We start from the raw sequence: 25,673 nt of genomic DNA on the forward strand, positions 1-25,673 counted from the left end.
AACCTCGACACACCATTTTCTTAAAAACATGTCTGAATAATAATCCTATTTTAACATTTAATTCAAAAGAACAATAGCAAATATTATAAAGTTTTTGCATATCATAGGTTGTAGATATGGATTTATCTTGTAAAAGAAATTATTTACTTGTTTTACATTTTTCTGTAGATAGTTTGTGTGTGGGTGTCGGGGGGGGTGGTTTCCAGTGAAGGTATTCCAGGATAATGTTGAGTTCACTAAATAGTACAGGATTTCCTTAAACTCACAGTGATACCATCTCAGCCTCCTGACATGTGGTTTTCCTATTAAAAACAAAGCAAAACAAAACAAGAAGCTGAAGGAGAAAGGTCTGAGATACTTGGACTTCTCATTTTCTTTCATATAACAATCTAAAATGAAAACTCTAAGTGATGACCCTGAATTTATTTTTATTTTGTGGTGTTCTACTTTAAAACAGTGTCTAAGTTTGTAGACCAACCTGGCCTTGAACTGATAGTTTTCCAGTTTTAGCCTCTCTAGAACAATTGGAATTAGAAGTGTGCACTGCCAGACCTGGTTTTCTGCAGTATTCAAACACAAACAGCAAAACAAACACACAAGCAAGGAAGATAGGCTTCATTTTTAAATTACTGAGGAAGAAGGCAAGACACCTGGACCTCTCAGAGTTTTTTTTTTTTCTTTTTCTGTTAGTTTTGTTGTTTGTTTGTTGGTTTCTTTGTTTGAAGCAGCAGTCCTGAACATAGTAGACTTGCTTTTAAGGAATCCCACCTGTGCAGTGCTCCACTATTCATCTACACAGTATTGCCTAGGCCTCAAAAGCCTTTCAATGTTATTGTGTAATTTTGACCCATATTCTCTTCCTGTTCAGTAACATCCCTGTTTTAACAGAGTTAGCAAATGCCCATAAGTGGTTAAATTGTTCACCTAGAAAGAGTCTGGTGACAAGCCTCTAAGGGGCAAATTTGGCCTGGTCTCTGCTCTGCATCTTGATGCACATACTATCAAAAGTAGCTATACTTGCTGCAGATTAACAAAGCTGCTTTAGATAGAGCATGATTTGTGGAGGTATTAATGTTAAAGGAAAAAAAAGACTTGTGTAGTCATCTGTAGTATTTGAATATTACATTTTCCTTATCTGTTTCAATTTAGGATGACTTTCTTGTTCACTTAATTGACTGGCAATTCTTTTGTTTACTTTACCTAATCTCAAGAGCCAAGTCAGAAATATTAATAATCCTTAGGTTATCATTTAACATTTTTTATGAAATTCAAGAATTTCAGTAAAGGCTAATTTAGGAAGGCAGGTATGTATAACTTTGCATTTTAATTAAGAAGACTCATAATGAAATGAGCCACTGACAGTAACAGATGATTGCTTCTAAAAACTGTATTACTATTTGATGTATGTTCAGTATTTTCTTGTGGATAATAAGTTCTAAGACTTGTTTCAAGAACAGTGACAGGATTAAAACAATTAAACAAGACAAAACTGCTCTTTTTAAATCATCTGCTCATAAATAAAATTGGATTGTGAATTATTTCCAGGAAAGCATTTGACAAAGTATAAGTAAATCACTCTAAAAACTGAAGCTGTCGCAATTTTTTGAATGTTCAAACCAAGCTCCTCTCCTTGCTCAATGATGATTTCCTTTGACAAGTAAATATTTACAAAGCATGAAATATAGACTTTGTGTACTTCCTAAGGCCAAAGCATGCTGTTTACACTAAAATTTAATATTTCACATCTCAAATACACCAAATAAGAACACAACTTAAAGTAATCTCTCTTGTAGCAGACTGTTCATTAATCATTCTTTAGATAATATTGGCACTGTGAATTTTCAGTTAGGAAAGAAAAAAAAAACTCTGCAATTTCTGGATCGATCAGAAATCTGAGCATATTTGTGGAGAAAACTGTCAGTTCTGGATGAACACAAAATTGTCTGTAACCCCAATAGTGAAGTCAAGAAGGAAAAAATAATCAACCTTTTCCCATTTCCAGTGATAATTCTTTTTCACTGGGTAAATCAAACGGTTAATTTGTGATTTGAGAAAAGACTATGACTTCCCTTATTTTTTTTCTAGAGTGTGGTTGTGTGTGGGAGGAAGGTAGGAGGCCCCAGAATGAATTCACTACTTGGGGTTTTCACCTGCTGTGCATCTAATAGAATACAAAGCCTTATTTGTAGCTGAAGAGGAAGAGAGATTATGCAGTGTCAGAATTTCTGCCTAGTTTTGAAATTCCTGTTATTTGGCACAATCAGTTTGGGAAGGCAGACAAACAGTTAAAGGTGAACCAGTAATTTCGTAGCAGATACACTCGTACTACCTTAACCAGTTCTCCATTTTTAGCAGGAGGTAGTATAGTTCCTACAAGCCTGGTAGTGCTATGGCTGGCAGGCTAATAGGCACACTGAATTCTTTCCCAGTAAGCCACCACTGGCCTGTGAGGTTAATGAAGTGTGCCTTTATTTTTAGTGAATATGCTAAACTTCACATCCTTTTAGATGTTAAGCTTAATATAGGTGGCTCTGTGAAGTTTTAAGAAAATAGTATTAAATGAAAACTGCTTGCAATTGAAGGAGAGTTCGACTTTATCTGGAAGCTGCCTAGTGAAATCTCTCCTGTAGCTGGCAGCTGTCTCATGCAAAGGAAGGGCCTGGAAAAAAAATAAGCTTTTGTAGGAGTGTGCTGTGCTCTGGGTCTGAAAACAAAGCTTTCAGAGTTGGTTGCTGATGGTTTAACAATGATCTAGAGGCATTATTGTACGTATTTTAATTAGCATGCTATCACATGCTATCACATTTGCCCTAAGTGGCAGAGATTCACCGTTATTGTAAACCTTTCTTGGAAGTCTGATACATGGTCCATGGCAGAGCTTAAACTATGCAAACAAAAACATACAAATATTATATGTTTACTGGATATCCAAGTGTTGACATTTTCCTGTAAAATATGCATCACTTACTTGAAGCAATAGCTATCCTCTGAAATGGGTTTTTACAAAGTGGTACAGGTTGTGTTTAACATTGGATACGGTAAATAAAACAATTCACATAGAGACTCTTAGAGTTAGAGTGAAGCAGGCTCTTAAGGAATTGTGATATCTCTCAGAGCCACACAACAGTACCACCACAACCACCACATTACCCCACATACACAAACCCATACCCCTACACCCCCACACTACACTCCTGCATGCCTGCTCAAACGTCCAATAAATCAATTCCTTGTTGTTTTCTTATTCTACTCGTCAGATTTACATTGCCAACTTTGGAGTAATACTGAAAATTGCAAGTGGCCTAAAACGGTTTAAAAAAATGTACTTGAGGAAGATTACAGCAGCCTAGCTTCTGTACTTGGCCTGTACCTGGATTCTTGTATATACTCTCCACCAAATGAGCATATCAAAACCAATTATTCCTACAATACTGCCATTTTGACTTTTTTAATCTGCAACTCTAATCCAAACTATTATCCCTTTAAGTTCCAACAACTGCCTTGTAGACACCTTCACTCTTTACACCACACAACTGTCTTTACCTAATCATGTTCAATATTTAAGTCATTATCTGTAGTGTCATCCTTTATCCTGTTGTGAAATTTCTTGCTTGGCAAATGTTATTCACTCAGTTTTGGGATCCCCTCTGGGCTATTGGGCCTGTGGTTGTTTACAAAAAGGAATCCCCCCCATAGGTTCTTATATTTGAATACTTAGTCATAAGAGAATGGCACTATTTAAAAAGGAGTAGAACAATTAAGAAGGTTGGCCTTGTTGGAAGAAGTATATAACTAGAAATGGCCCAGAGTCTTGGCCAGCAGATCAGGATGGAGCTCTTACCTACTTTTCCAGCAACATTTCTGCCTGTGTTCAGCCATGCTTGTCAGTTTCTGCCATGCTGATAATGGACCAAACCTCTAAAACTACGAACAAGCCCTCAGTTAAATGCTTTCCAAACCTAGCTTGTAATTCCAGCACTCAAGGAAGCAAAGGCAGGTGGATAACTAACTATGAGTTCGAGGCCTGGCACACAAAGTGAGTACAGGACAGCCAAGGCTATCCTGTCTGAGAAAATCAAAACAACAACAACAAAATAAATACACACACACATAAATACATAGACAAATGAATAAATAAATGCTTTCTACTGTAAGAGTAACTTTGGTCCTGGTGGCTCTTCACAGTAATAGACCAAGACAAGCGCATATTCTTGGTTGTATGTTAGACTCTCCTGGAAAACCCTAAAAATCCCAATGCTTAGGGCCAATTAAATTAGAATGTAAGAGTAGGTGTGTTCCTGGAGGGGTGTGGAATATTGGAACATTTTAACATTCCTCATTTGATGCTACTGAGTTTAGGACTGCCATGCTACTTTCTTCCCTATTTAAATATCTACTCAGTCAGAGACTACTTAATGTCTACTTTTCTTATCCTTCTGCCACTATCTGCCTTATATTGCAGTAAGCTTGTAACTGGTAGTCTAATTCCAGGCAGTCTACTGATCCAGCCATCATGCCATTACTCTAGTGACTTTTTTAATGACAAATTTGGTAAAGCCACATTAGTAGATACGTTCTTTCATCTTTCTGATGAAGGTCCCATACACCTTTTAAGTGCAGATTTTCACAGTAGTGCTTTCTTTATTTCTTTTTTTTTTTTTTCTATAAACTCTGTGTGGACATTACTCCTGAAGGCAGGTAGACCACCAAAGCTCTTGGAAAGAAAAGAAGTATTTTTTTTTTACCTATTCATATTATCATTTTGGTTTTGATGTGGCTGTTTGTGGGCCTAATAGGAGTTTTAATATAAAAAATTGTCCAATGACTGCTTAGTCTGTTTTTCTACTACAGGAGCTGAAACTGGGTTTGCTGCCTACCTTGTAACCCCACTTGGTGTATAATCTATTGCTCTAGGAGGTGACTTAGGTTAAAGTTTCTTTTTGATAAGCACTTACAGAGATAAGTGATATATATATATATATATATATATATATATATATATATATGGAAAAAGCTGTTCCTAAGATTTGGGCATGGTAGGTGCGAAAAAAAGAATATTAAAACTTCAAAAATGTGCAAAGAGCAAAGGGAAGGAATGGCTTGGGGTATTTGGAGAAATCTGGCCCTGAAGGGAGATTGCACAATAAGACTTGTGGCTACAAGTAAAAACAAAACAAAACAACAACAAAAAACCCGACCTAGATTCAACCAGGCCAGGGTTCAGCAGGAGGGAGCTTGAGAAATAAATGCCTAGCTATCACTTGCTTTCTTCTCTTTCATCTTCTTCCATAGGCCTTTCATCACTGTCTCCTATTGGTTGAAAGTGAAAGGAAATCAAAGGGTAAGAGAGCCTGATTCTAAAGAGGTCCAGCCTCCTAGGGGCACAGAGCAGAGAAGAGAACACAGAAAAGGCATGGAAAGGATAAGGGAGGGAAACATGCAGCCCAGTCTCTTAGGTTAGAGAACTTGTTTTTCGAAGGTACTAGCGAGTTTAAGTGATACAAAGACTGATGTTTCAGCTATAGGAACATTTACAGAATTGCCTTCTTAATCCCATTATGTCTAATTCCATTTTTACTGCTATTTCTACCAAGTTGACTCTCCTTTGCTCTCATCTATCAGTAGCTTGCTTGTGAACACGCTAAAGAAAACAGAGACATTTTTCATGATAAGAGAGGCTCTGTCTGTGGCAGAGCAGCAGAATAGTGAATATCATAACTCTTAGAAACAGGCTTTCCAATTCCAGCTCTGGCACCACCATGTTCTAGTTAGGATGTTGGGACAACAAGTTCACTCAAGGTAGGATCTGCAGTCTGGTTTTCAACTTAATTTTCTTGATGTGACAGAACTCCAGGTCCTTTTCTGGTTTGTAGTTCAAATCACAATAAAACAACAATAATAATGTTGATAATAATAAGGAACAATTGTGACATAGCTTAGTGCATACTATAAGTTCAGTTTTCCCATGCCATCCAAAATTAAGAATAATATAAAACAAAACAGCTACTATAAATAAGCAATATATGGTATCACTATAGCGTTTACAAATAAAATAAAGATAAAGCAACCCAGTGCTTTTAAAAGCAGTCTTTCCTTATTAAGCAAAACTCATGCGTGAAATCAATAGTAAAAGAGTCAGTGTGATACCCATGTCATTCTTTACTAATCCTTTCAGTAGTTTCTAAAATAATACCAAGATTTTAGAACAAGTGGTTAAGTGCCTATAACTCCAGTCTAAGAAAGAACTTGATGGTATATTTTTGAATATTGCCATCTACCAAAAATATCTGAATAGTGATTCTATGCTTTCCATTCTTTCTCTTTTCCCTGACAAATCATTCTTAGTAGTTCTGTAATTGGACAGTGGGAAACTAGATTTTTGCATTTATCATTTAGAGAAACAGCAGAACTCCTGAATCTTGAGCAGTTCCCTTAAATGTAAAACATCAACCAACCAACAGAAAACAAAGAAAACTGAATTACAGCAAACCTCATCACACAGAGGTTTCCAATCTTTAGTAAACTGATTTCTTATATTTACAAGTGTCTATGCTATGAGGTTTGTATCTTCTTCTTAAAGTAAACAATATTTAAGTGATATCCTGCATTGACATGATGATTACTCTCACTGATTTATTGTAAAGGCTACTATTTTCTCATCAAAGGCCACTAATCTCTGCACGCCAGAGAAATATAGAGTCAGACCTGGAATCTAGTTTTAGGCCTAGGGATACCCTCACCCCCAAAGAAATCTGAGTAAGCCCTCCTTATATCACAAGAGCAGCTTCCTCTTCAGTTCACTAGCTCAAAATTGCTAAAGCTTAGCAAACACCAGACTGAGTCTTTGAAGAGAAATGCCAAAAATGACATATTTGCTTTAAAATAGCAAAACTTGTCTTACCTACAGCCACATATCTTTAGTGATAACATTTACATTTTTATCTGGTTTGTCAGAGATAATAAAGAAACTTACAATTCCCTTTTACTTTCTCAATTTCTTCCTCTTTGCTGTGGTGTAACATACCAGTAAATAGAAATTGATGGTGCCAGTCTTTCTGCCCAAACAATCTAAATACAAAATGTTGAGGGGAGAAAAGACACTTAAAATAATTTAAAAAATACATATAAAGTGTAGGCTTAAAGGGATGAATTCACTAGAAGAGTGAGAAACAAATGGGTGAAAGATAAAAAGGCAAATAGAGGCAAGGAAGACACAGACTAATGCCTTGGATTCTAATATACAAAGTGAAGATTATGTAAACTTCTTGTGCTAATAAAGGCTTCTTTCCATTGTGAATATTTCCAAACTCAAAACAGTTGTGTGTAGTTAAACTCTACCTTCCTATTGCAGCTTCTGATATGAGTCACACAGGGACATCAAGGTTTATCTACTTTTCAAATCCAGTGCTTTACTGGAAAAGAAATCCTTCCAAATTTTTCCTAATATTTCAAGACAAAACCCCTGGTGGCACTGTCCTGTGAAGCTATATCTTCCCTTTTCAAAATTCAGTGTGCTCTGTTTTTGTTTTGGTAGATGCAGGTTGGGGCCCTGGTTTTTTTTTTTTTTTTTTTTTTCATTTCTAATAAGTCTGTAGGCAATGGTGGAGCTGTTAGTCCTAAAAGTGTATTTTAAATATCAGTGCTATATCACCAACATACATGTTTCTTAAGAATCCAGTGTAGCTGGGCATTGTGGTGCACACCTTTAATCCTAGCACTGAGGAGAAAGAAACAGGCCGATTTCTGTAAGAACGAGGACACTCTGATACATATATATATATATATATATATATATATATATATATATATATAGAGAGAGAGAGAGAGAGAGAGAGAGAGAGAGAGAGAGTTTCAGCACAGTCAGAACTATGTGAAAGACCCTGTCTCAAGAAGAAGAAGAAGAAGAAGAAGAAGAAGAAGAAGAAGAAGAAGAAGAAAGAAAGGAAGAAAGAAAGAAGGAAAGAAAGAAGGAAAGAAAGAAGAAAAGGAAAGAAAGAAAGAAAGAAAAATAAAAAATAAGAAAACGAGAGAATCCAGTGTAACTCAGAATAATTTTGAATTTTATATTTTTCTGCCCTACTCCTTTAATTTTCAATTGAGGAAGAAGGGGTGGAGGAGGGAGGTGAATACTTTCTCATGTGATTATTTTTTTTCTTTCATTTTCTAAAAGGAAAACTCCAAGCCCACACACTAATTATCAGCGATGAGGTCATTTGCACCTTGGTCATTTATTTAGGCAACAAGTAGTCTTACCAGAGTATTTTTAAAGGGATGATGGCAAGAGTGCATGTGGCTTCCAGGTTCTTGGGTCTACCTTCAACTCCTTTAGGTCTTTCTTTATGTTTTTTTTTTAATTTTTATTATTTTTTTTTTCTATTTCTGTTCTGTTTTGAAAGCGCTGATTACCCCGTGCCTGGCTATCCAGGTTCCTAGGTCCTTAGGTGGGGGAGGAGCCCTTCCCGGCCCCGCCCCGTCTGCACACAGCTCCCCCTCTCCATCCGGCCCGCTCGCCAGCCCCCCAGCCAGCGCCGGATCCTCCGCAGTGCTTTAGGCTGCGAGTCTGGGCGGCGGCGCTTGGCGCTTGACTTTCGGGGAGCCCCGCGGTTCAGGCAAGCTTACTCCTCCACGCTAAGCGCCTGCCCCTGACTGCCACAGAAACCCTTTACAATCATGAGGGAACAGCTCAAAGGGTAAGTAGATCGCGGCCCCCGAAACCCCCTCTTATCCCTGCAATTCGTGCACTTGTGGCACAGGCAGCAGCCAGAAGGCAAAACTTGGATCAGAGGCAGTGGTAGCTGGTGTTGGCTGGTATTGGCTTGCCCAGAGCGTTGGAGCAGGTCTCCCGCCAGTCCTGGGAGCCTCTGCAGGTGCGTCCTCCGGGCTTCCACCCTGCTTGCCAGCCAGCTCCTTCCTGGCTGCTGGGACAGGCTGGGAGAGCTAAAGCGGATTTCTCGTTTTGCCCAGAGAGGGACAGCTCGTTCTTCTTGCGGTGATCGGGCCCAGGGAGCTTTTTGCTCCTTTCCGGGACTGCCACTGTGGACGTGAACCACGCAGGCTCTTCTTTAAGCAAAACTCATGCGTGAAATCAATCCCAAAATCGTCATTGGACCTGGCAAGAGGAAGGGGAGCAAGCGGTTCTACCTTCATTGCACTGCTAAGTGCCAAAAGGTCAACTTTATGCCTGATTTCTTCCGAGGATTCCAAATGATATTTCCCTCGCTGTGTTTTCTTCTGTGCTTATTCTATGTTTCAGGACTTGGAGAAATAAAGAAAACAAGAACAATTAAAGCTTAGACAGTCAAGGAATTGACTGAGAAGAAAGAAAGGCTTGAGGGCTGGAGGTTTCCTATGCAGTAGTATTATTATTATTACTATCATTACTGGTTTATTTCTTGGGCTTCTTTTTAAGGTTCAGTATGGAGTCATTTCAGGGTATCTTCTTTGCTTCTCTAGGTTATCTGCTTATCATCAAGCAAAGTTTGTCATTCTTAATCTGATCACAATGGAAAATGGCAAGGCACATTGCTTATCTCAGTTAAATATGAAGTTAAGTTTAAACTTAAATTGAAGGGGTTTAATTGTCTAAGGAAGGTATAGTATTAATTATAAAATGCTTCAGTACCAAGGAAAAATCCATCTTTTGGTTTAAGTAACAAACTAAAGTCTTAAAGAGCAATCTACATTCTTTAACAAATGTTCTTCCTGGTCCCTGGGCTTACTCCCCATGTCTGTCCTTGTCACCCCATCATCTTTTTTTTTGCCTATATATTTTTATTTCCCTGTTCCAAACCTACCGGGGAGGATACCCTTGCTCTTAAAGAAGCAAGAGGAGCAAATAAAACAACAGGGTTATGTGGAAGCTTTCTGAACCTTGAGCACTGTGGAATTGGTTTCAGTAGTCATTGTTTGATCTTGAATTGGACAGGACCCTGAAGTGAAATTGCCTTGGCCAAAGTTGAGGGTGGATGGGAGGTAAACCTTGAAAAACAAATAGAACTAGGAGGGCAAGTAACAGCTGGAACAGCTACCACGGCTGTTCTTTGCCCTGGGTTGAGCCAAACAGAATGAAATGTTAAATATCTCTGAGAACAAGAAGTAGAACTGGAATAGGATTTCTGATTCTTAGATTGATTGACACATAACCACTGAAGTCCATTCTCCACAGTAGCAGGAACTTCTAAATATATATTTCCCATCCTTACCTTACCAGTATTCCAGCAGTATTAGCCAAGTTCAACAATTCAGCATGCAAATGCCAAGGTTCCTCTAGAGTCTGATCACCAGATTAAAGGGAAAACTGTGTATGTGTGTGTGTGAGAGAGAGAGAGAGAGAGAGAGAGTGTGTGTGTGTGTGTGTGTGAGTGTTTGTGCTCCCTCCTGATCATATATGAAACCAAACCCTAATCTTATACAAAACACAAGAGAAGGCTACTTTTTTATATTTGTGCATACTGTGATTAGTTCAACCCTAAGAAAGAGTGGAAAGGATATATAATATTTTCAGTACCAAATGATAATGGTTACAGAAGAAATCTTACTTTAATTAGGCAACTGCCATTTCCTCAGTGAGTGCCTTAGATATTTGTTACTTTTATGTGTCTAATGTTTGCTTTTAAGAAACTACAAAAGCATTATTTCCAATAAGTCTGATTATTCTAGCAGTGACATCAGGAACAGCTCTGAGGTGCTTATAATAAATAACCTTGCCACTACTTAAAAAAAAAAAAAAAGGTGAATGGAAATTTAAATTCTGTGGTAGGAAATTAGGTCAATCCTGTGCTTAGTAGAGTAATGCTTTAATTTCTGCTTATTGACAAGTAGGTGTTGTTAGGGTCTTTTGTCATAGCCAGTGCTTTAGTATTTAATTTATAGCGTGGTAACAAATAAAAGGAAGAGTACACATATGGGGGCAGCTTAGCTTGAAAATTACTCAGATAGGTGTATCTGATGACAGCCTTTGGAATCTGCAGGGCCAGAATCAATAGCATGCTTTAAAAATTTGAGGAAGATTTTCAGGATTGTAGTCAGTGTCAGTGTTAATGTACCCAAGGACTTGGGGTCTACATTAAACATCATTGTTCTCAGCAAGGCTGAACAAAGATGTACCCAATAACTTTTGAACAGGTTTCAGAACATCGTCTTTTTTGAGAAATTATATATATAATATATATATATATTATATACATAATCATATGCATTATATATATTTATATATATGGAGAGTGTGTTCCTGATGGGTAAAGAACACAGCATATTTTTCTCTGTATCGGTATATATTCAAGGTAAATGTGAATTACCCATCTTGAATTCAAGTATATTAGCATTAAATGATGAAAGAATTCTCTTTCTGTTTTGGGCAATCAGTCACACCCTTTACTCTTCTGGTCTTTCCCCATCCTTAGTGCTGCTTTGCAGTTGAAGCAAAGCTAAGACTGGAAAGGTGAAATCAAGTCTGCTTTTCTAGTTACTTTGTATTGCTTGAAAAGGAAAGGTTTGTGTGTTGAAGGGAAGGAAGATGAAGGTTGATTCAGGAATTATTTGAGTAGTTCTTTTACCTATTTTATTCAAATGCTTTAAAATTCTAAGTTAATTGGGAGAATATCACCTATCAAATGTATAAGGCAAAAGGAAGGAATGGGCGCTGGCAGTTTCTTCTGTAATCTCACAGTGGAAATTTTGTTGAGGACCTATGGAATAAAATATACATTCTAATGCCTTTTTAATAATTTTTAATCCACTCAGTAACTGTCATTATAAGGCTAGAAATGTAGGTACATTGATAAACAGGAGCGTGCTCTCTGTTTTGCTTTGTTTGTCTCTTGGACATGGGGTATGGGGATCTACATCAAGCTCTTGTTGGTTCTCTTTCTGGAATTTTGCTTGAAATTGTATGCACATTTCTCTTTCCTTTTTGAATTCCGTTCACTAGAAGCTTATTTCTTTGCCCTGTTTCTTTTATCTGAAATCTTTTAGATGGATGCTTTTCAGAGTGGTTGTGTGTCCCTGCTGTCTGACCAGGTTTATGAGCTTAGCCAAACAGTTTCCTGCAGATCCATTAAAGATGTTGACACAGTGTCCTGGACATGGGGCGTTGTTATTGCAATGTGTGTCTATTAAGGGCCATATGTGTGGACATGTTCATCTTTTCCCTTTTCTCCCACTGGTGCCCACATGTTGATGGGCTTTAGAAAGGGAGGAAGCTGGAATTCAGGATGGAGCCCTTGTCTATGGAACTGTTAGGCACAGTCACTTTTTGAGGTACAAATCACTCGAGAACAAGGAACACTTTTTCCATGAAGCTGCAAGTTGCAGCTTCCTTGTGCTGTGCATATAAAGCACCAGTACCAGCTACCCCCTCTCTACATCATAAATCAGCTTGGTCATGGGCTTTCCCAAACCTTTCTAAAGTATCTGCTGCCTCTCTTCTTCTTACTTCCTATGATTTTCATGTCACTCTGTTACATTCCTTCAGCTGATGACCCTGATTGACACTCCTCAAATGTGAATTTTCTCTGCAGAAAAGTAAAACAGGAATGAACAAATTTTGAAGGAAGTGAGACAGCCATTCACAAGTGAACATTTTTCTTGCAAACTGATTCCAGTGGCCTGCGCAGCTCAATTACTGAACTGTAAATCTCACAGGGAGGATGGTCTTTGAAGTTGTGCTGTTTAGCCAGTTTTCATAATTCTTTATGATATTTATGATTATATTAATCAACTACTTGAAATGTTTCTCCTTTTGACTTCTTTTTAACCTAATGCATGGTGAATATAGTTTTTGCCCTTTGAGAAGGATCATTCTTAAGATTACATCTATATTGTAATGGATGGAAATTTGGGGGCCGCATGATAGCAAAATGACTGTGTATTCAGATGCATCCATTCTCAATGTCAGTGAATCCTTTGTCTCTTTACCAGGTGAGTCCACCTGCATCAAATTACACTACCTCTGCGCTGTAAAGCCCTAAAATTCAAAACCTATGTTGAGTGCATTTGATATTATGGTTTCCACAAATTCTTCTTTTTGTGTGGGGTCCTCTGTACCACTTGAAATGCCCAAATTTAAGCTCTTTATCCCAACTCTGTTCCTTGCATTTCCCATTAAAAGATTATAAATCAGTTCAGCATATGAATGCTAAAATATTGTTCCAAGCTGCATTTTATTCTACAAAAGCTCACCATGTAATCTCTGAAAACAGGAAATATGATGCTAAGGTGATTTATGTAGATGGGCCAAAGGAAAAGTATATGTCGTTATCTCTCTTGGGATTGTTCATGTAATTGAATGAGGAACAAAGGTGTTTTGTTCCTTTTGTGTAGGAAACCACACTTTAAGAAATGGAGAAGTGTGAATGTTTCATTCACGTTTAAGTAAATATAGGAAGATGTGGGGTGGTGTACAGAGTAGCAAGTTTAAAAGACATTCGAAAAGTAATGGGAAGAAGGAGGAATGATGTGATGTATTAGTTGGGTTGTGGATATGCCTTAAGATGAAATGGAACACAGGTGTCACCAACATGAGGTCTGACATTGGAGAGAGAGAAAAAAAAGACTAATGGAACAAGGGCCAAGGAAACAAATAAGAAATTAGTTGATTTGTAATTGTGGAACTGACAGAGCTGAATGACAATTTTTTTCCTCATGTTTAACAGTGGAGAACTGAGGCAATCTTGATCTTTGATTACTGCAGATATAACAAGATCAATGTCAATTTTGTAAAAAACAGTAGTATGGGTGTGAAAAATAAACGAATTCTAGAACTAATCATGTTAGTGTTGCTTTTACCTTTGAAAACAAAGGAGCCTTTTTTGTTTGCAAGATAGTTTGAACCACTCTACGGAAGTCCTTGAAAGTAGCAATATGAAGTAAAGCCGTTTGTCGTTCTTTTGCTATTGATCATTGTAGATTCTAACGTGTGTCATTATATTTTGTGTTTTAGCCACGAGACTCAAACAACTTGTTGGGACCACCCCAAAATGACAGAACTCTACCAGTCTTTAGGTAAGGACACTGCTATGTTTCCTTCACGTTGTTAAGTGCCAGGTGACTTTAAGTTTAATTTGCAGTATGCAAGCTATTTGTTGTGTGACTATATCAGGAGGTTGCTTCAAGGTTAAACAGCTGTACTCTTGTATTCATAGTTATCAAGTAGACACTGTCATTCCCATCTTAGAAAATAACTTTACGGTTTCACTGATTCTTGAAAATTAAGTCTACCTAAAGGTCTATATAGCTTTATTTGCTACCTAGAAGGATAGAAAAGCACTTGCAATTTATGAAACTTTTTTTTTACCATAAAGAAAACTGTTTCAAGTCACTTTTGTCGATTTCTTCCTTGTGAAACCCAATGATAGCTCTTACTTAAGCACAAACTTTGTGTAAAGTGATTTCCTGCCCCTTTTCCAGTGCTCACAATTCCTATCAGGTCATTAGTATGATCATTTAAGTCATTTCTCTACTTTATTTAGTTGGTTGTTCTTTTGAAAGCCTGGCAGGTTTTAAACTTTCATAATTTGGAATTTGAAAAGGTTTTTTTTATTAATATTTATTTTGTATATATGGGCTTTTTCCTGAACACCTATGTATACCATGTTGCCTGAACAAGGCAGAGCGGGCATTTGATCTTCTGAAACTCAGATGTTTGTGAGCTACTCCGTGGGTGCTGGGAGCTCTTTTAGGGTCTTCTAAAGGAGCTAAGAGTGCTCTTAAATGGTGAGCCATCTCTTTAGCCAAAATTTGGAACGTTTTGACCAGACACACCGCATGAAAAAAATAATACCACTCTCTAGTATTTGATTGTTTATTCCTTGTGTTTAGCTTTATAATGGTTAATCTGAACTGAATTCTCTGATGTGGCTAGCTTTTTAGCTATTATTTTGTCTTACTTAAAAATCATGCATTCTTTACTTTTATGTTCCCATTTATTTGAAATTATAAATTAAGAATGCATAATGCTTAATGTATAGTGGCAGAGTGGGTACAGTGGTTGATGAATGCCCTTAATTCCAGCATTTGGAAGGCAGAAGCAAGCAGGTATCTGTGAATTGGAGGCCAACCTAGTCTACACTGCACATTCGAGGATAGCCAAGGCAGTATAGTGAGACCTCTTGTCTTAGTAAAGAAACAAGCAATCAAACAAAGAAAAGCCCCACAAAGTGCAAAAATGAAGTTAATGTGAAGAATCCCATGGAAATCAGAGCATTTTCACATGCGTTTTTACACATTTATTATATATATGAGTGCAGGGTTATATTTGGTGGGGAAGAGTCACACCTATGAATTGTCTGCCATAGTTCTCATTGGATGATGAGTTGCAGACCTAAAGCATTAAGAAATATAGGAGGAAAAAATACAGGAGAATTCATTAGCTACAAAATAAAACAATAGAACAGTGCTTTAAAATGCATTTTGCTGGGCTTGGTAGAACATATCTTTTAAACCTAGCACTCAGAGGCAGGCTGATCTCTTGTGTATTCAGAGCCAGCCTTGTCTACATAGAGAGTTCCAGGCCAGCCAGAACTACTTAGTGAGGCCCTGAGTCAAAAAAAAAAAAAAAGTTTTAAAAAAGTAAAAGTGATAAAAATTTTTCCCAGAAATTCTGGAAAATACAAGTAGAAAGCATAAGAAAAAAAAAATCAGCTGTAATCTACTAGCCAGAGATTTCCAAAACATTTCAAGTTATATTATGTCATTTCAGTGCAGTTACGTTTAAATTAAAAATAAATGAAATTAAGATATTAGTTAATGCTTAAGCACTATATTTTCAGGCCCATAGATGAGTTCAGCTTATAATGTCAAATTTTTTGTACCACATGTAGAAAACTTGAATGTCATGTGTAGTTTACAGAGCTCACTTATAACTTTACTTTAGTTACCATGATCTTTAGTTTTACTTTACTTGAAAAAAAAATACAGAATCAACATGTTAAACTTTTAAAGTTTAAAAATACAGATAATCCTTAAAGACTCAAATCATTTATTAATTATTCCTTAGAATTAACTGTTTAATAAGCTGGTTAGTACCTTCAAAATTTCCTTTTAAAAACAAGTATATTGGACTGGACACGTATCTTAATGGTAGAACACTTCACTGTTATCTAGGAAGCCTTTGCTTTGATCCCCATCACCCCACACAAATATACACATATTTCTATATTTTTAAATGAGTGATTCACTATTAAAGATATTTCTATCACTTTTATTCTGTAATGAGACATTACAAACCTGATTGACAAACTAATTATAGACTCTCATATAGATTTTGCATAGATGTTTTTTATCTTTTATAAGAACCATATACACATGTAATCATATTTTAATGTTTTCTCAGTAGTTTGAATACTTGGTAAATCCATATTTTATAATCTGGTACAGCTTATGACCTTGGGATAATCATTGCACTTTGAAGGAAATAGCATATTATAGTTGCAGGGAATTTTACAACTTATGTATTGCAAACTTTCTCTTTTATTAAATCAACTTTATTGAGGTGTGATTTCCATATAATAAATGCAGCTATATAACTATTCAAATCCCTCTGAAATTGTTTCTTTCAGTTTCAGAGCTAGTATTTCCAAGGACTTTTTTTGCAATAAGATATATTTTTAAATCTAAATGATTGCTCATCATGTAACATTTTTCATTTATTGAGGGACTACACATGTATATCGTACCTGTATGCCAAGCTAGCAATATAACTGCATGCTAGATGACATTAATATTCACATTTCTCCAAACATTGAATTCAGATTCAAAGTGGTGTGCATCAAGATTTGGGGTATATTAGCAATTGACCAAGGTATTAGTGAGTTTTCTGATTTCATTGGTATTATTATCTTAGTAAAGTTTGCCCATGTTGGTTTTAAATATACACACACTTATATCATTATTTATTATATGCACATATATTGTTATACCTGTTATAAATACATACACAGTTACCTAAGGATAGATTAAATGAATGACAGTTTTTGAACAAATTATGGTGTTTTTGAAAACGATTGATAAATTCTTAGTCTGCTGGTTCTCCTTTTATCCATGGAATGATCAGTTTCTTTGTTATGCCTTCAGTTCTGGTGGTGTCTCTTATAATTAATGACAACATTGCTCTTCTCATTCTCAGAGATTATAATGATCTGGCTTTGAAGACTTAAGAAAGCTTTGGTTTTAACTTTTAGTTATTGGTTTTTATTTTTCCCTCTTCAAGATATTCCTTTGGTTCTAAGTTGTTGCTTTGAGCTGATAAAATGGTTGGTTCAGTCTTCAGATGTACTCAGTTCATGAAAGAAAAATTGGTTGTGTAGTCTGATGTAACATACCTTTTACACTATATCTAGCTGTATTTCCTGACAGAGCCTGAACTTCGTTTCTGTGGTGACATACTTACAATGCCAAGACTTCCTTTACCCACTTTGTACCCCCATTCCAAATATCTTACAGTGGATCACCATAAAAATGCAGTGCTACACATTCTTAAGTACACCCACTTCTAAGGAAGTTTTCATTTTCTAATTTGTTCACAATCCCAGGCCACGTTTTCAACATACATTGATGTATTCTGTGTCCCCATTAAAAGAGTTCAGTTATTTTTGCTTTTTTGGATATAAGCAGCATGAAATCAGAAATCAAAAATATTTTCTAAGTACTGGAAACTAACACATGAGTATTAAATGCTGAAAGTTAAGATGTTACTTGAGATATTAATATTAGACACCTATAGTCAATAGATTCTAGATATTCTCTTTTTATTCTTTCCTCTTAATTTTCTACAATGAACATATATTCTTCAATTAGCAAAAATGTTTTAGCATTGATGTCTCCCATCTCATTCTTTAGTGTCTCTGTAGCTACAATTCTTTAAGGAATGAAAATTCATATTAGAAAAACAGAATCATCTAATTACTTATATACATAGACGCACACTAGTTCAGCTCACACACACAAACACACACACACACACACATACACATACACAAACACACACAACAGGCTTAAATATTTTAGCAATAAAAGGACAAGGGATGCAGCTCAGCAGTACATTGTTTACCTAGAATACCTGAGGAGCTGTATTCCATCCCAAGTGTATGCATGTACACATGCTTTAGTGTGCTCTTGCTCTCTTTCACACACAGGCATGCATGCACATGGACACACATGCATACACACAGAGAGAAAACTAGAATACCAGTGTTAGAGAACATTAGGCTAGCATTATTTGTGAGGTGTTTGGGATTTTACCCAGGGTCTTGTACGTGTTAGGGAAGTCATCTCCCACTGAGTCATTCTCTCCCAGGAATAATTTCTTTTAATTTAAAAGAAATGTAAGAAGATTGATTTTATTTTACTCCTAACATATATAAAATGGCTTTTTGGCATGGGCTTTTATCAAATGCTAGACATATTACTATGTTCCCTTGTTTTTAGGCTATGTATGGACAAAAATTTTCAAGTCACAAGGGGAAATATTTCCAGGCTCCCATACATTCAAAATAATGATAATAAATAAATCATTTAAATGGCTGGAAAAATCACTGAGCAATTCAGATCACTGGTTATTCTTGCTGAGGACCCATGTTTAGTTCCCAGCACCCACAGGGCAGTTGACGACCTGTCACTCCAGTTCCAAGAATCTGACACCCTCTTCTGGCTTTTAAGGACACTGCACACGTGTGTTAGACACTAGCAAACAATTATTACACATAAAATAAAAATAACCTTTAAAAAGGTAATAATTTGTTTTCAGTAACTGACAGCCATTAGGAATTTGAAAAAATAGAAAATTTTTGCACAACACAATTTCATAAATACACTCTTTTGGATTTTCACTAGGAAGAAATAACTAAGAACAACTTGGTATCAGTTTTTTTTTTCCATTTCTTTATGTTTACACAGAATAATACAGTAATAGTAGTATAAAATAGTAGGACTATTGGAATATTTAAAAGACCAAAGTTTCATTTTTGTGACATTTTTGAAGTAGTATGCTTCAGCCATCAAGTGAATTTTATATTTCTATCAGTGCTTTAATAAATGCAATGGGATAATTGTTATAAAGCTCTGTGTGACTCCCAAAGGCATTTACAAATCAGTAGGTGTTCAATGGTAATATTCTCTGCAGTTTATTTTGAAATACTTTTTTACCATTGATTTATATGCAGTGCAGTTAAATGATTAAAAAGCTTTCCTCTTCTCAAAGTTGGCATTTTACTTAAGTTAAACACTGAAATTTTAAAAAGTATTTAAAAGCTTCCCTTTCTACCATAGTATACTCTTTAAAAATACTTTAGTAATCCAGGTACTGTGGGACACACCTTTAATCCCAGGACTCCAGTGGTAGAGACAGATGGATTTCTGAGATTGAAGCCAGCTTGGTCTATGGACGTAGTTTCAGGCCAAGGTTACACAGAGAAACTCTGTCTCAAAAAAAAAAAAAAAAAAAAAAAAAACAAAAACAAAAAACAAAAAACAAAACAAAACAAAAAACACAAAGCAAAAAACAAAAACAGTTAGTTTACCTTTTTTGTGGTAATTTAATTAAAATAAATCTTTATGTGGTTCCCCCATAGTTTCTTTTCAGATTATGAGGGGTTTTTTTGTTTTTGTTTTTGTTTTTTTACATTTACTGATACCATCAGTTCTGTAAAATGATAGTAATATACACACAGAGGACAAGGATGGAAAATATGCTAAGAAGCAGAAAGGTATCTCTAAGCTTTAGGAAGTTAACTGATTATTTCACTTTATTAAGATGTAGACAGGTTACCTGTTCTGATAGGATTTTCCAGTTTTTTTTTTTTTTTTGGCCTGCATTGATGTCTTTATAACCAACAGTGTTTTTCTCCCTTTCTTGAAGCTGTAGAAGGGTCTAGCATGTCTTATCTGTTGCTCAGGTTTTGGAACCTATGATCCAGCATGGTATTTACATGAATGAGAAAAAAAGTTGTCAGTTTTTAAAAATTAGACTTTTTTGGAATTCATATCCTTTTCTTTATGTCCATCACCATCAAGTGAGTTCAAATTTAAAAATAAAGGCTTAGATTTTGGGTGTGATGGGTCTGGGTCTGGTGTGATTCTTTGGCGGTTTCTAATTAAAAGGATTAGTTAAATTCCATTTAGGTGAAGATGCTAAGAATACTATTATTAGTAAGAGATGGTAGGGTGAGCACTACAGGTTAATGATATATCACATGCTTTGAGTGTATCAAAGTTTCTAGTGCTGCAAAACAATTACAACTTCAAAGACAGATTTAGGAACATTGTCTACAACTTCCTGTACCTCTTCCCTCCATTTGCTCAAGAGGAAGAAATATTGTAAAAATGTTTTCTCATTGTCCATCTCTTTTGATAGGCTTCTACATTCCATTAAGTATTCCCTCCTGGGGATGCTGTTAGATTAGAAACTGCAGGGTTCTAAATAACTACATTCTTCTTGCATTGGATGTATGTCTTAATGCTTTTCTCAACACATTCTGTAAATTGTCTTCCATAAAGGCCCTAAAAATTTCGATTTCTTTGCATCTACTCTAACCTTTAATTTTTATACTACTCTAATACCTCAAACAAGAAAGAAAAACTAGATCTAGGTTTCATCTTGCATGTGACCTCAGGCTGTTCTTTTACTTTTCCTTGGTCTTAGTTTTCCATACATAATGTTAAGCAAGTATCTAATTTTTTTTTCTTAATTCCTGGCTAGAATTAGGCTTGATCTTGTGGATACTGTTGTCTTACCCCCAATTCCAATTACTCAGTTATCACTAGCTAAGAAGATATAGATAATAATCATATTTATAATAATTATAATTAGATTTGTGTGGCACTATTTAGTCTTCAGAAATAACCTTATTTCATCCTTATACAGCTGGAAATTAGATAGCCTGGGTTATCTATCACTCTCAATTTCAGATCTCATGTCCTACCTGCCCCTTGAGTATACTCCTGCTTTTCATTTGGAAAATAATATTATCATATCAGAGGCCAGGGTAACTGTTTCTTTTTTCCATTTGGGCTTGGGCAAGCAGAAGCTCAAGGCGATGTGACATATTTGTAATGACATATGGATTGAAGAATAAAGTCCTGACCACATATTTTATGGCTTCTAGTTCACTGTTCTCAAAGGAATACCCATTATGCGGAACACGATTTATAAAACTGCTTTATCAGCATAATTAAGCTATGGAATCCCAAATGACACTTTTTATTCTAGAGCTGACATAGTTAGCACAGGAGATTTACTCGGATTTGCAAAACAGAATATAAATAGTATTACTATGGTCTTCCTTACCTCTGCTATCCTGTGTAAAAAAGAGAAACAAAATTTACCAACCCTTTCAACATTGATTGGGAACAATTGATTCTTTTTTTATTTGCAAAATAGAAACATACATTCAAAATAAAAATTTATGGCATTTTAATGGAAAAATTTATTAGAACATTTTGCTTGTTCAAATGAGTTGATTTAAAGTTTCTGATTGAAGCATGTACATGAACATAGTTCTGATTTGCATTTCCCAAAGCTTTTGTCCCAAGGAAAGTCAGAAAGAATTTTTTCTCAGACTTTGCCTGCTTTACAACTTAAAAAAGCTGCTAAATTGGGATTTAGTCAATTCAAGTAAGAGGGACATTAAAGTTAAACCTGCAACTTGATGAAAAGGGCTCTATGTGTGTAGCTTTATGTAGCTAGATTTGCAGAAAATTATAGCATTTTGTTTGTTTGGTTGGTTTTGCACATGAAGAAAATACATCTAAAATCGTTAGAAACCTGTTTGCACTCATTCAGATATTTATAATATTTCTTTCTTATTTATAATTATGTCAGTTTTTTTTTTTACTTTATATACCAAGGGTGCTCCCTCCCTCCTCTCCTCCCAGTCTCCCCTTCATCTCCTTCCTCATTCCCCACTACCTTTCTCCCCAGAAAAGGAGAACCCCCTTTCCCCTATATGAATGCTCCCTAGTACATCAAGTCACATCAGGACTGAGAATATCCTCATCCCCTGAGGACAGGCAAGGCAGCCAGGGAAAAGTGATCCAAAAGCAGGCAATAGAGTCCATGTTAGAAACACCCCCCTGCCCTCAATTTGCCAGGCACAGCATATGAAGACCAAACTACCCATCGACCACATATGTGCAGGGGTTCTTGGTCTAGACCATGCATGTTCCTTAGTTGATGTCTCAGTCTCTATAAGCTCCCATGGGACTGGGTTAGTTGTCTCTGTTGGTGTTCTTGTGAGGTTTCTGTCCCCTCTAGGTCTTTCTATGTTTCTCCCATCACTTCCATAGGATCCTGGAGCTCTGCCCCATGTTTGGCTGCAAGTCCCAATCTGCTGTTGTCTGGAGCCTCCCAGAGGACAGTCAATAGGCTCCTGTCTGCAAACATAGCAGAGAATCATTTACAGTGTCAGGGGCTCTCTACCATGGAGTGGGTCTCAGGTTGGACCAGTTATTGTTTGGACATTCCTTCAATCTTTGTTCCCTCATTTGGACTTCTTGTAGGCAACGTAATTTTGGGATCAAAGGTACTGTTGGTAGGTTATTGTTCCCCTCCTTCCGCTAGTCTTGCCTGGCTCTAGGAGGTGGTCACTTCAGTCTTCATGTCTCCCCTTGTTAGACATCTCAGTGAGAGTCACATCCATATCATCTCAAGAGCCTACCCTTTTGCAGGCCTCCAGCTTGACAAAGAGATGCCACCCACATTTTCCCTTCTTGTTCTCAGCCCTCTCACCTTCTACCCCAGTTCTGGTCCCCACCCTTGCTTCCCTCTCTATTCGATCTCCTGCCCAGTTCCCTCTCTTCATCCACTTCTACTGTCCATTCTATTTCCCCTTCTGAGTGACTTCCTGGCACTCTCTCTTGAGCCCTCCATGTTACTTAGCTTCTTTGGGCCTGCAGATTATAATATGGTTATCCTTTACTATAGGTTTAATATCTGCTTATAAGTGAGTACATAAGCTGTGCCTCCTTCTGGGTCTGGGTTACCACACTTAGGTTGATCTTTTCTAGTTCTATCCATTTGCCTGCAAATTTCATGAGTTCCTTGTTTTTAATAGCTGAGTAGTATTCCGTTATGTAATTGTACCACAATTTTTGTATCCATTCTTTGGTTGACGTACATCAAGGTTATTTCCAGTTTCTGGAAATTATGGATAAAGCCAATTAGAATGGCTAAGATCAAAAACTCAAGTGACAACACATGCTGGTGAGGATGTAGAGAAAGGGGAATACTCACCCATTGATGGTGGGAGTGAAAGCTCTTACAACATCTCTGGGAATCTATCTGGTGCTTCCTCAGAAAACTGGAAATAGTTCTACCTCAAGACCCAGCTATACCACTCCTGGGCATATACCCAAAATATGCTCCATCATCCAACAAGGACATTGGCTCAAGTATGTTCATATAGGCTTTATTCATAATAGCCAGAAACTGAAGACAACCTCAATGTCCCTCAACAGAAGAATGGATATTACTTTCTTATTAAGGTGCAAGTCTGATTACCTTGATGACCCTTGTAAGCTGCAGTTTTGCTGAAAAGAGATTCAGGATAGTCAGAACACTCACATAAAATAATGAGTTCTCAAGCCTCTATGGTAGGAATAAAATGACCTAAAAATATTCTGAAACACTCTTATGACATAAGAAATGAATCACTAGCTTTTTTACATATTGGTGATAGTCTGTGACAATGTTTCTGAATTTACCTTTTCACAAACTTGACTTGAATAATTCCAGGGAGTTCTTTTTGACTCCTAATAAAATGATACTTATGTAAAATGGAAAAATGTTGTATATCAATGTGTGCTTATATGCATATCTGGACAGGTGCATGTACTCATATAGCTTTACATATTTGTACCAAGTCTTTTTTGTTTTTAAAATTTATTTATTTATTAATTACAATTTATTCATTTTGTATCCAAGCTGTAGCCCCTCCATCCCCTCCCAAACTCACTCTTCTCCTTCTCCTCCCATGCCCCTCCCCCAGTCCACTGATAGGGAAAGTCTTCCTCCCCTTCCATCTGACCCTAGCCTATCAGTTCTCATCAGGAATGGCTGCATTGTTTTTCTCTGTGACCTGATAAGACTGCTTCCCTCTCAGGGGGAAGTGATCAAAGAGCCAGCCACTGAGATCATGTCAGAAACTGCCCCTGTTCCCCTTACTTGGGAACTCACTTGGACACCGCGAATGGTCCTTGGTTGGAGTATCAGTTTCAGAAAAGACCCGTAGGCCCAGATTTTTTGGGTCTGTTTTTCTCCATGTGGAGTTCGTGTCCCCTCAAGGTCTTTCTATCTCCCCCTTCTTTCAGAAGATTCCCTGGACTCTGCCCAAAGTTTGGCTATGAGTCCCAACATCTGCTTTAATAGCCTGTTCGGTAGAGTCTTTCAGAGGCCATTGGTAGGCTCTTGTACTGTTGCCTGTTTCTCCCTCTTCAGAAGTCCATCCCAATTGCCTTTCTGAGTGAGGATTGAGCATCTTACTCAGGGTCCTCCTTCTTACTTAGCTTCTTAGGTGTATAGATTTTAGTATATTTAACCTATATTATATTTTTAATGTCTAATAATATATTTCTAATATCTAATATACTTGTAAGTGAGTATATACCGTGTGTGTCTTTCTGCTTCTGGGATAACTCACTCAGGATGATCTTTTCTTGTTCCCACCAATTGCCTGCAAATTTCATGATTTCTTAGTTTTTAATTGCTGAGTAGTATTCTGTTTGTACCACAATTTCTGCATCCATTCCTCTTTTGAGGAACATCTGGGTTGTTTCCAGATTCTGGCTGTTACAAGTAAAGCTACTACGAACATGGTTGACCAAATGTCCTTGTTGTATACTTGAATGTGTTTTGGATATTTGCCTAGGAGTGGTATAGCTGTATCTTGAGGAAGCAGTATTCCTAATTGTCTGAGAAAGTGCCAGATTGGTTTCTAAAGTTGTTGTACAAGTTTACATTCCCACCAGCAATGGAGGAGAGTTCCCTTTTTTCCACATCCTCTCCAGAATGTGCTGTCACTTGTATTTTTGCCTTTAGCTATTTTGAAGGGTATAAGGTGAAATCTCAGGGTCATTTTGATTTGCATTTCCCTGATAGCTAAGGAAGTTGAGCATTTCCTTAAATGTTTATCTGCCATTCTATAGTCCTTTATTGAGAATTCTCTGTTTAGCTCTGTACAGCATTTTTTAATTGGATTACTTGATTTGTTGCTTTTTATCTTCTTGAGTTCTTTATATAGTCTGCATATTAGTCCTCTGTCAGATATAGGGTTGGTGAAGATCCTTTCCCAATTTGTATGCTGTAGTTTTATTCTGATGGCAGTGTCCTTTGCTTTACATAAGCTTTTCAGGTCCCATTTATTGTTTGTTGACCTTAGAACTTGTGCTGTTGTACTAAGTCTTAATCTCAATGTAAAGGTAATCAGTTGTATCATTTACTTTCTGGTCCTGTGTTGAGTAGTGCTTATCAAGCTGATAATCGTCAGTAATAGTTTTATTTGTTCCTTAAAAGTTATTTTAAAATCATATTTTATTTATTTATGTATCTGTATTTGAGTGTTTGTAGTGCAAGCCAAGGATGACTTGTGGGAGTCTCCTCCAGCATGTTCGTCCCTGTCCCAGGGATCAAACTCATGGCATCAAGTTTGGAGAGAAATGCCTTTACCTGTTGAGCCATCTCTCCA

The 25,673-nt window shown here is 36.8% G+C and overlaps 1 protein-coding gene across 5 annotated transcripts in view; it reads left to right on the forward strand.

The window, feature by feature from the left end:
* Dmd (dystrophin) overlaps positions 1 to 25,673 on the forward strand; it is a 1,523,318-nt gene that overhangs the window by 1,320,530 nt on the left and 177,115 nt on the right. For 3 of the 5 annotated variants that reach the window (XM_055607916.1, XM_055607917.1, XM_055607918.1), the window contains one exon: positions 13,940 to 14,001. In XM_055607916.1, coding sequence (XP_055463891.1) covers positions 13,940 to 14,001 — 62 coding nt within the window. Of the gene's footprint in view, positions 1 to 8,514; positions 8,691 to 13,939; positions 14,002 to 25,673 lie in introns of those variants that run through there. The other 2 variants (XM_055607919.1, XM_055607920.1) reach the window with 1 other exon arrangement.

The sequence above is a fragment of the Psammomys obesus genome, unplaced genomic scaffold, assembly GCF_907164565.1.
Source record: "Psammomys obesus unplaced genomic scaffold, mPsaObe1.curated_primary_1811, whole genome shotgun sequence".
Lineage (NCBI taxonomy): Eukaryota > Metazoa > Chordata > Mammalia > Rodentia > Muridae > Psammomys > Psammomys obesus.